A 12,157-nucleotide genomic window follows, 5' to 3' on the forward strand; every position below is an offset into this window, starting at 1 on the left:
CAGTAGAATGAAGTCGTTGCGGTCCCATTAGAAATGGAAACCAGCCGCGTCAGGCAAGTAGAGCTGTCTACTGAGTGTGAACAGTGTCTATACAATTCTAAAAACACAATCCAGATTTGAATTTAGTTACTGCAACTGTAAAAATATACTGGGCTAGCAGTTTGTTTTAGTTTGATTAACCATTTCATTCGTTTAATTAACCATTTCATTAGTTTAATGACATGTAGTGAAATTGCTACCCAGCACTGTATTTCAGACGAGTAGGTAATGTGATTATTGCTGTTTTTCAGGCTTGTAAGTAATATAATGAATGTGATGTATCTGTTCCGTTGTCATAACATGAAGACATGTCTGGGCATCTGTCGCTCTAGTATTTGCGATGTGTCCCACACCATTCGCCCTAGTCGGCTTTGTCAGCGGCTTGTTGGCGGCTTTTCCGGCCGATTCACCATGTTGAATTGGTGTCGGGCCGTTGGTAAGAGAAATCACTCTGATTGGCAGGTCCGGGGTAGAGAAATCACTGATTGGCTGGTCAGGGGTAGAGAAATCACTGATTGGCTGGTCAGGGGTAGAGAAATCACTGATTGGCTGGTCAGGGGTAGACAAATCACTGATTGGCTGGTCAGGGGTAGCGAAGCAGGAGAGAGGGCACACAAAACGCTCTGCTCATTTTCCAACTTCATCTCACCTGAAAATTCCAAAACACGGATATTTTCACAAATTTTCACAATTTAGTGCAGTTTCTCCTTATGTCCGCCTCTGCCTTTCAGCAAAAGACCAGACAGGGACTGACATATAGTGTCATTTGCAACTTTTTATCCAACATATTCTCGTTTAAGTGTGTCTGTCTGTCTGTCTGTCTGTCTGTCTGTCTGTCTGTCTGTCTGTCTGTCTGTCTGTCTGTCTGTCTGTCTTCAGGCCAGCAGGTGTTCTTCTGTGGAGAACCTCTTGACTGTTGGCTGGATCATCAGAGTCCTGCAGCCTCATCCTCACCTAGTAAAGTTCCTCACCATCTCTTTCTGTTCACTTCCATTCACTTCACTACAGAGACACTATAGAGCAGAGGTTCTCAAATGTTTTTCAGCCAAGGACCCCTTACAAGATAGAAAATATACCGGGGACCCCCTCATTCTGATTTGTGATTTTGGGCTAAGCTTAATTGTTTCCACGGTAACGTGCTTGACTTTTAATTTGATAGGTTTGTTATTAGAATGTAATCCATGAACCATTTTAGATTTAAAGCATAAACTATTTTCGTTGAACTATGAAGATTTTGCAAAAAAAAATATATATATTTTTTTTTATTACATTACATTTACATTACGTCATTTAGCAGACACTTTTGTTTTGTCCAAAGCGACTTACAATATCACAATTTGTCAACAGTACAGAAAACCACTATGCAACACAATCAATGACAGCCAAGATATTTTGATAGACTAGCACCATGTAGGAAGTAGTTTGAGAAGGAATAAGTAAAATGTAGCATTTTATTTTTTAATAAAAAAAAAAAAAAAAAAAAGTTTATTTTATTTTATTTATTATTTTTTTTACTTGCAAACTTTTCGCCCCCTGGGGGTCCGCGGACCCCCATTTGAGAACCACTGCTATAGAGAATGGGGTTAGAATACTTAGAAACTGCCAGGGGGAATTTGTTGGTTAATTCATACAAGTTCAGCAGTCAAACTCCTTGACCTTTTAAGTGACCTTGTAAATCTGCCCACAATTATACATAATTTGCTCAAACACACAGCCACTATCGCATGAGCAACTTCTATTTGTGATCAAATTCTCAGTGTTGTAACAGTAATTAACTTTGGTCCGTGTCTCAAACGATGCCTTTGGGTTCCTTGAATTTGAGGGAATTGTGTCTGGAAAACCCTTGAAATGTCCTTGAATTGTATGTTTAAGAAGGTGTGGGAACGTTGATAACAATGAATCAGTCTCTAACCCAAATGTGTCCTCTGTCTCTAGGTGTCTTTCGTTGGCTACCAGGCCCAGCAGGTGGTGCTGGTTTTGTCAGACATCCAGCAGTCGGCTCTGAGTCCGCTCCAGTCTGTTCTGCTGTTCCAGCGCTGTCGCCTCCTGCTGGCCTGCCTGCTGTACAGCCACCAGCTGGGACAGCACCTCCGCTCCCACTACAGGGAGGAGTTCAGGTTTGTTTGGACCAGATGTGAGAGCTAGTAAGTGGAGTTCAGCCGATATGGGCTTTTGAAGACTGATACTAACACAGAGATCTTTGGACTGAAACTGCCAATAGCTTCCAAAAGTGGATGTTCAATTATGAGCGACTAGAATGAAAGTTCACAATATAAACTTTAACAATAAAACAATCATGACCAAGTGAGAGCTGGATATTCTGAACGACCGTCGCCTCTCAGTCCATGCTTTCCTTGACAAAGCCTTCTTGGACTTTTATTTTAGAGCGCCGACCTTGGGTTCCTCAGAGGTTCTTCATCTGACAAAAGCAAGACATCTTGAGCACAATAAATCAGCTCAACCAGTGACAGCAGCGTGTAGCACAGGGGTTCCCAACCTTTTTTGGCTTGTGACCCGATTTTGATGTCACAAATATCTAGGGACCCTAGACATTCAAATTCCGGTACACCATTGATAATATCACCAGTGACATTGTCAGTGATGTCACATGTAACAGTATGCTTCTTTTTCCCCTCAGAATTCTGAATTTAATCTGAGAATTCTGACTTTAATCTGAGAATTATGACTTTATTTTCAGAATTATGACTTTATTCTCAGAATCCTGATTTAAAGTTATAATCTCAAACATTTCCAAAAAACAAAAATAATTAAAGTCACTATCTATCTGATAGTGAGCCCATTGACACTGTTTGGATCTCACCTGCAATTACCACTCATTGCCAAGAGAACAAAACTGAAATCTTAGAGATGATCACTCTCACTAACTCAGAACAAAACAAAAGAAATCGCAAGTGACTCTAATCATCTTCACTATTTTTAAATTGTGTGTGGTGTAAAAAATAAAAAAATAAATCAGGCGACCCTATTTGAATTCCAGGCGACCCCACTTAGGGTCGTGACCCTAAGGTTGGGAACCACTGGTGTAGCAGGTAGGAGTAGGCAGCATAACCAGTTAGAGCAGCAGTGGCATCAAGTTTACTGAGCAGCAGAGAGGGTGCGGTAGTTAGTGTAGCAAGAAACAGTGTAGAAGGAGGTCATTTAAATGGACAACCTTGTTATGAAAATGGATTGTAATTGTGATCAGTTGATGGATGACTTGCATGTCCTGTCTGAACTAAAACAATGACAATGCATTGGAAGTTGAACCCTAGTGTTCATGATATAATTTTTTTATGTAAACACCAGGGTGGGAATTTCATCATTTTAGGGGCAAGGCCATTTTGGCCATCGGCATTGCAATTTCTTTTAGGGCACAAGGCCACATGCTGATGCTTTTAAAGCAACTGCCAGTAGCAGGCTGGTAGCAGGGCCCTGCCAAGGTGGCCTCATGGATCTCAGGGGCAATGGAAGCCATGGCCTTCATGGCCTCTGTGAAATTCCCACCCTGGTAATCACTCAACATTAGTTTGAAGGTAGTGTCGCCAAGATCAGATGAAACCTTTGTGATCCAAGAGTGGACATTTCGGTCCGTGATAATTGAAAAGTCATATTTTGGGCAACTGTGTAGAAAGTTGTTGTCCACATTCTTCTACTGTGTATCACTTCAAGGGAAATCTTTCACTTCCTCTGTCCAGGTACTATGTGAAGCTGTCATGTGCCGAGGAGAAGCTGCCACCTCACTATCCCATCAGCCAAGTAGCTCTACGTCTGCTCAAGCAGCTGCTGGCCCTCATCCTGCACAGATAGCAGGCATTGGACTGTCCCACCTATATTGCAAACAGGATTGAGTGGTATCTTTTCAAACTGTGGTTCTCAACGTGGCGTCCCTGAGCGTGTTCCAGGAGGAGCAGCAAGTTGACAAATTGTTCAACTTCAGCATTATTTATTATTACAGTATAGCATATTTACAAGTGAACAGAATGTTTACTTTATTTGTTATACAGTATCTCTACCCACAATGCCATGGAGTTCTGGACTAAATCATATCTGACTATTTGGGTCTGAGCGACAAGATCTCATTAGATGGTGGCCCTAAGGCGGACTCAATTAGGGTGGGTGAGCCTAATATGGACTAAATGAGAGTGTGTGATATGAAAAGGGTTGAGAATGACTGTTTTTAGACACTTCTCATTATAACAACAAACACAGGCACAAATGTACCACAGGACAGGAAGAGTGTGTGCCTTTGTCTGAGTGTTGCTCTGAATAAACCAATGAACAGAATAATCCTGTCTACAAATGCAGTAACTTGTTTAATACGCGAGTAAACCACTGAACCGGGCATATTAACCAGGTTTCTCATAATCAGAGGTATGAGCTAAACTGGGTTATTCTAACTAGTTTATGATATTTACATGTTTTAACTCGAAACCAGATTGTAACTGGGTTAAGAATGGAATTATCTGCATGTAAACAGCCACTGCTACACTGAAATCAGATCTCATGTCTTCATAAAATGAACTTTTCAGGAATTGAGAGAACAGGTTGTTGAATTGTTTTTTGTATTTGTGTCTTACCGTCCAGAGGAGAAAACGTTAGGGTTGTGCTACAACCCGGGTTTTACGAGTGAGAACGAGAGCTCTCACTAGTGCCTACAACGCTGCGTACGCAGCACTATGGAAGACTGTCATTTTGCTCCAAAATTACTTTTCATTCAAACCGACCACCCACCCTTAGGTGGCGTGGTGCCCCCCTGGGGCTGACTTGGCCACCCACCTCACCCACGTGACTACGTCACGTCCTGTCAGCCCCAGGGTCCGCCACTCTACAATTCTTCCAGCCAGCTGAGATCCGACCCACCCAGTGACGCATCGACGCAGCAAGGCTGGGCAGTGAGAGCTCTCGTTCTCACTCGTAAAACCCGGGTTGTAGCACAACCCTAACGTTTTACTTCGTTTCGAACTCAAGCTCTCACTAGTGCCTTAATTCAACCGACCTTGCTGCCGGGAGCACCCCACAGGGCGACCCGAAAGGCACCGGTGAACCACGGCCATATGGCAACGTTTATGCCTAACCGTCTGACGTATTAGAGTGGCAACGATACTACTTTCTTGCCACCGACAGCACCGCGTGCGCGAACTGCGAACCGGACACGTCGAGACTGTAGTACCTGACAAAAGTGTGATGAGAGGACCATGAGGCCGCGGCACACATGTCCTCCACCGACACACCACGCAACAATGCAGAGGATGTCGCAACACCTCGCGTAGAATGCGCCTTGATACCCTCCGGGGGAACCTTGCCCACGGCAGAGTATGCCAACGCGATCGCCTCCACTATCCAGTGTGATAAGCGATCCTTGGAAAGGGGTCCGCCCTGGGCCCTTTGCCCAAAGCAGACCAACAACTGGTCTGTAATGCGTAATGAACGCGTCCTGGCCACATAGGCCGAGAGCGCCCTTACGGGGCACAGCATGTGCAAACGTCTCTCCTCACCCGAACTGAATGGCGGGGGACAGAATGTCGATAAGTCTATGACCATAGACCTATAGCTGGCATTAATATTCTTGGGCTGGTACGCCGGGTTAGGTCGCAATGTAACCCTGCGCCCATCGTCCCCAAAAACCATACAGGCCTGCTGCACCGAGAGGGCAATCAGGTCACCGACCCTCTTCCCTGACGATAAGGCCAGCAGCAGCGCGGTCTTTAAGGACAGAACCTTTAAATCGGCGGAGTCCAAGGGCTCAAACGGATGACCCGTTAGCCCGTCCAGCACCGTAACCAGGTCCCACTTGGGAAAAACGCAACGCAACGGCGGGCGCAGTTTACCTGCCCCCCTCATGAAGCGCGAGACTAAAGGGCACACCCCCACGGGGCTCCCTTCAATTCCCATGTGGCAAGCCGAAATCGCGGCTATGTACACCTTAAGCAACTGCGGGGACTGGCCCGCGTCAAGCAAGCTCTGAAGGAAACAGAGAACTGGTCGCACGCCGCAGTTCACTGGATCCACACCCTTACTTGTGCACCACCGCGAAAAGACCCGCCACTTGTACGCGTACTGAGTGCGGGTCGAAGCAGCCCTAGCACTCTGAATAGTGCGCACCACATCATCGGGCAAGCCCTGGGCTAGCAGTTGGTCCCGTTCAGGAGCCAGACTGCTAGCTTCCACCTGCCTGGGGAGGGGTGGAACACCTCCCCCTCCGCCTGGGATAGGAGATCGGCCCGCACCGGCAATGCCCAAGGCGGGCCCTGCGCCAGGGAGACCAGGTCCGCAAACCATGTCTGCCTGGGCCAGAAAGGAGCCACTAGAACGAGTCGGAGACGCTGTTCCTTCACCCTGTCCAACACCTGACGGATCAGGGGGATCGGTGGAAACGCATAAAGCCCCTCCCGTGGCCACGCGTTCGCCAACGCGTCGTGTCCCAACGGGGGACTGTCCTCCTGGATCGAGAACCACAATGGGCAGTGCGTCGCGCACCGCGATGCGAAGAGATCGACGCGTGCACGACCGAACCTGTCCCAAATCTGTTCCACCACCTGAGGGTTGAGGCACCACTCCGTATGACGGGGTAGCCTCGAGACAGCAGGTCGGCGCCGTAATTCAGCCGCTTCTCCCGGCAGATAGACCGCCGACACTGACAGGAGACAGGGATACGCCCACAGGTGAATCTCAGCCGCTAAACTGTTCAACGCCTTCGACCGCACACCGCCCTGTTTGTTCAGGTGGGCGATCGCCGCCGTATTGTCCGAGCGAATCAGCACATGGCGTCCATGTATGATTCGCTGGAAGTGAAGCAGAGCCAGGCGAATCGCCTCCAGCTCCAAGACGTTTATGTGGCGACGCTCCTGAGCCTCCCACCGGCCGTTCGCCAACAGAAGCCCGCACACCGCACCCCAACCCCAGAGGGAGGCGTCGGTGCAAATCACTAACCTGAGCGGGACCGGGGCCAATCGAGTGCCCCTCGAGAGGTAACGGGGGTCTGCCCATATGGCCAGCGCCTGGCGGGCCTGACCTGTCAGAGGAACCCTGCGATGACGGTGCCTGGCCGGATCCAAGCGCAACCCGAGGAACCAGATTTGGAACAGACGCATGTGTAGCCTCCCCAGAGGGAGCACATGCAGCGCCGAGGCCATCAGGCCCAACATGACTGTGCACTGATGCACTGACACCGAGGAGCAAAGACTTAATGTCCTCGCTGTCCGCACCGTGCGAGCCTGTCGCTCCCGCGAAAGGCGGGCTCGCATGGCCCGGGAGTTTAACTCGAGCCCCAGGAAGATCGCCGTCTGCTCTGGGGCGAGGCAGCTCTTTTTCCAGTTCACCAAGAACCCTAAGGTTTGTAGATGATCGGTCACCACCTTGGTATGTTTCATGGCACCAACCCTCGAGTCGGCCACAATAAGAGCGTCGTCGAGATAAAGGAAGATGCGAATCCCCCTGGCGCGGAGGGGGGCCAAGGACGTCTCCACGCATGCCGTGAAGGTTCCGGGCTCAAAGACATGCCGAAAGGCAAGACACAGAACTCGTAAGCCTTCCCCAGGAAGGAGAACCTCAGGTATTTCCTGTGTCCACGTGGACATGGAAGAACGCATCTTTCAGGTCCACGGAAGTAAAGAAATCCCCCTGTCTCAACGCGTTGAACAGGTGGGAAAAGGAGAGCATTCGGAACGGGAACTTCCTCAGCGTCTTGTTGAGGCGCCGGAGGTCCAGAATTGGACGCATGGAGCCGTCCTTTTTGGGCACGACGAAGTACCTGTGGTAGAAACCCGAGCACACCTCTGCCTTGGGAACCGAGCGGATCGCCCCCTTGGCGAGGAGTGAAATGACCTCCTTGTGGAGTATGTCCATGGACTCCCCTTCCACGGCCGTATCGTGGGTCCCGTCGAACCTGGGTGGGGCCCTGGCAAATTGTAGGGTGTAACCCTTCTGAAGGGTGCGCCGCAGCCACGGGGACGGGGAACACAGACGCTCCCAGGCCTCGAGCCTGTCGGGCAGAGATGGTCTGTTGTGGCCAAAGGGGGCGGAACCCGCCCCCTTGGTCATGAGTATATTGTTGGGCACCGGGGCCTGACCCGGTGTTTTGGTTGGGGAAGAAAAAGGGGGGGGCAAACTAGATGAATGATGAATAGTTTGACAGTTATTGAGAGTTGATTTGAGTTAATGAGTTATTAATTTGAGTTAGTGTGGACCAGTGATGTCACTGGTCCACACTTTAACACTCAATAACTGTCAAATTAAATGACAGACTTCAAAACCGTTTACAGTTTTCTGATATACTACTGATGTTCGAATAATACAAAGCTGGTTGAAAATGGGCGGAGTGTTCCTTTAATGCTTCAATAAAATCTAACAAAGGAGGAATAATCTCTGCGTAAAGACTAACACTTTCCAGGTTTCCTATCTTGATAGCTCTGATATCGCGTGGCTCCTGATGCTTATTGCAAGGGGCTCTAGGGCTTGATCAAAGAGTAAAGGAGAGAGCGGCTTCCCCTGTCTCACCCCCCTCTGTAAGACCAAAGGCCCAGATTTGTCATTGCTGGTCAGAAGAATACAGGAAGATCTTTTTCAAGGGAGACCTCAAGAAAGCAGCTTCAAGACGGTTCTGTCAATGTTATTGCAGTTTGTACTGGCCACCAATAGATGGTGATAAAGCTCGCAGATTACTTAATACCACTTTAAATAGATTTGAGCCTGTGAATTTAACTCGTGGAAGCCACCACATTAGATAGAATGAGTCCCACCTTCAGAGTTTAGTTGTGTAAACTCCAGTGTAGTGTGGCAGACCTATCAGACATTCATTTATCACTGCTGGACACACAGCATGTTACTGTAAAGCAGCAGAGAGTGTGGCATTTTGGGTTTGATGCAAACCAGGAAAAATGTTGGTTATTTTCTGTGTGGTGGCTGAGAATGCGATGCCATCTCTCCTCCTCTGCCTCATGACCCTGTCTGCATGGGACACACAGGCAGTGGCTATGCTTTGAAGGGCGGCTTTGTAGAGGGGTGCAGAAATGAACGCTGAGTTGTTTTGGAAAGCGAGAGAGACACACACACACACACACACACACACACACACACACGTGCACACCAAGAAGGAGTGCAGCAATGAAGGCAGTGTTGTTTCAGAGAGGAACACACAGTCTTTCATCCCAAAAGAGCCAGACCACAGACACAGATAGCTGGGCACACTGGGGTTCGACCAGTATGGGTTTTCCAAGGCCAATCCTGTTGCTGGTGAAAACTGATCATTTGTGGTGATATTCAATATCTTAAATGTCTACCATTTTCATGCCTCCCAACAATCACAAAAATATTCAAAGTGATGCACAATATTGGATTTTTTTTGCTGATATCTAATATGCCGATATATTTTTTCGCTGATTGCTGATATACCGGTATGCGTAGATTTTTTCCCCCACCTAATTTCAGAGAACATCCACATTCTCTCCTGTAGTGGAATTAACACATTATTATGCCTATCGTGATGGCCACAGATGCAGACATAATACAATACAGTACTTTTTCATATTCTACCCCCCCCCCCCCCAAGATAAAGATTATAAACATTTTAGAGTGGCCTTTTATTGTTACTGGCCCAAGGCACACCTGTTATCATGATGTTTCCTCAGCATCGTGATGTGACATACTCTGTCAGGTGGATGAATTATCTTGGCAAAGGAGAAGTGCTCATTAACACGGATTTAAACAAATGTATCAACAAAATTTGAGAGAAGCTTTTTGTGTGAACAGAAAGTCTTCGATCTCATGACAAATAGGAGCAAAAACAATTATATATAATAATATTTCCCATGGTTAAGATACCTTCTGGTCAGCATGGGTCACACCCGGTCATCACCACCACCACCATCATCATCATCATCATCATCTGTGTGTGTGTGTGTGTGTGTGTGTGTGTGTGTGTGTGTGTGTGTGTGTGTGTGTGTGTGTGTGTGTGTGTGTGTGTGTGTGTGTGTGTGTGTGCAGCTGCAAACAACAGTAGTGGGATGACCTGGTCACACTGTCATCTTTGTTCTGCAGAAGAAGAAAACAGTCACATTCCCACCAGAGAGAGAGAGAGAGGGAGAAAGAGGAGGGAGAGAGACGGTGGAGGGGGGGAGAAAGGGAGCGAGAGGGAGAGTGAGAGAGAATTTTAAACAGCCTCAGGCCAAAAGCCATTAAAACATTTAATATTTTACATTTAAAACAAGACACACACACACACACACACGGCACACACACTGAATGGTTATACAGCGTCTTTGCTGCATGGCTTTTGAATGGTTTGCATGCCATAGGATAGCCTACATGATGTAGGCCTATGAAGTATGATCGATTTAGGTGTTTGTTTGCTTGTTTTTACAAAAGAAAGCTTCTGCACACTTGTTAGATCAAAGTTTCTTTAGACTACTGTAGTAGGCTACCAAGCTTTCGGTCAAAGGACCATCATGAAGGTCAAATTTTGACCGAAAGCTTATCCAGTAGGCCTAAAGAGAAACTTGCCCATAGGCAGAAACGGCCCTGCTCACAGCCAGTCACCTGAACCTGAGGAAGGAAAGAAAGAAAGAAAGAAAGAAAGAAAGAAAGAAAGAAAGAAAGAAAGAAAGAAAGAAAGAAAGAAAGAAAGAAAGAAAGAAAGAAAGAAAGAAAGAAAAAGAATAAGTCTCTCCATTTCTGTCACTGTGGGTGTCGCAGTTTCCGCCCAGCAGAGGCAGCAGGCGCGTTTAGCACAGAGCGGCATGTGTTGAGAGAGCGCGCTCTGCCCACCCGCCCTGACACAATCAGCCCAAACTCAACCAAAGAGCAGAGCAGGCTGGAAAAGCAAGAGAGAGACTTCAACATTTGACTTTTTAATCCCACCATAAACACGCCAAACACTGCAGGGATGGCCGCTCTAACCGGAGGAGAGATGTGCGTCAAATACGTCCTCTTCATCTTCAATTTCGTCTTCTGGGCAAGTCACCAAATAATTCATCTTTTATTATTTTATATAGCTAGCCTAGGCCTAATTGTTCTCATTCTTTTATATAGCCTAGCTAATTGTCCGTGTAAATAATTTATGTTGTTGTTTCATAAATGATTTTATATTTTTGTATCATTTTGTTTTTCATGTTAACCAGCTGTGTGTGTGCATAGAAGCAGTGGTCTGGCAGACCGCTTATGTGTTTTTGAATGTGTTGCAGCCTGTGTATTGAGGGTATCCTTGAAAAAGAGAGCTTGCTCTCATGGCCTTCCCTGCATGGGCAAATAAAGCTTAAAATGAATGAAATGAAGTGAAGAATAAGCACAAAAGCAACAGAAATGTTGTTCCAAAATAGACACATGGATGACGTGCTGAAATTAAATGAAAGTTAGTGTGGTAAATTAGCTAATAAGTAGGCTAGTAGGCTACAGCTGGGCCAGATTATCGCATTGGGCGAGTGCACCTCTGGGGGGAATGCATAACATGGTGCAGGTTGGAGACCACATTGCATTAATATGTGGGAGACAGGGCCGTAGCCACAGTTCCGAAATAGGGGAGGTCCAGCAAGGGGAGACGGATTCGGCGGCGCCCGTTGAGTTTTTTTTTCACCCTTTTTAAGCCATATTTAGAGTAATATATCATTTTAAATCAACATTAGGATTATACTGTTGTGATGTCATTATTCAGTATATTCTCTTTCATGTCACCACCTGCTCAGCTCTCCTGTCAACATAATTGTAACTAACAAACACAAACTGTTTTAGCCAAATTCATATCAAAATGACACCTACAAACACAGGTACACAACCCAAGCCGTACACAACACACAAAGTTACTTAGACAGACTAGACACTTACTTTCTTGGTTGTTGCTAAAAAATCTGTCAGTGTGTGTCACTCACTGTCTGTCGTTCACTCGCTCACTGTCTCGCAGCTCGCTCACCTTCAATTATCTCGCCAGGCAGACAGACAGTCATCACTCACCACCATGCTGCTGCTCTCTCAGAATCAAGTTACCGCGGACGCGGCGTCAGATGACTTCCTGCCTGACCTGCCTTTCGTTTCAAAATAAAAGCGATCCCGTGTTTTTCATGCTTTTCCTGTTTTCCATGCAGATTGTTTTATTTTTTTACAATCTTCGTTCTCAGGACACTCTACAATT

The 12,157-nt window shown here is 46.8% G+C and overlaps 2 protein-coding genes across 2 annotated transcripts in view; both read left to right on the forward strand.

Annotated features, from left to right (window-relative positions):
- Nucleotides 1–3,846, forward strand: part of cUnh12orf56 (chromosome Un C12orf56 homolog) — a gene marked incomplete at both ends in the record, with an annotated part of 33,128 nt that extends 29,282 nt beyond the window's left edge. The window contains 3 exons of the mRNA XM_083661619.1: nt 919–996; nt 1,975–2,156; nt 3,735–3,846. Of these exons, the coding sequence (XP_083517745.1) occupies nt 919–996; nt 1,975–2,156; nt 3,735–3,846 (372 nt within the window). The remainder of the gene's footprint in view (nt 1–918; nt 997–1,974; nt 2,157–3,734) is intronic.
- A 6,993-nt stretch (nt 3,847–10,839) lies between these two features.
- LOC310796046 (CD9 antigen-like) overlaps nt 10,840–12,157 on the forward strand; it is a 40,730-nt gene continuing 39,412 nt past the window's right edge. Inside the window, exon 1 of the mRNA XM_083658202.1 lies at nt 10,840–10,987. Coding sequence (XP_083514328.1) covers nt 10,919–10,987 — 69 coding nt within the window. The 5' untranslated portion in view covers nt 10,840–10,918. The remainder of the gene's footprint in view (nt 10,988–12,157) is intronic.

The sequence above is a fragment of the Poromitra crassiceps genome (genome assembly GCF_964638095.1).
Source record: "Poromitra crassiceps genome assembly, chromosome: 2".
In the NCBI taxonomy this organism is placed as follows: Eukaryota; Metazoa; Chordata; class Actinopteri; order Beryciformes; family Melamphaidae; genus Poromitra; species Poromitra crassiceps.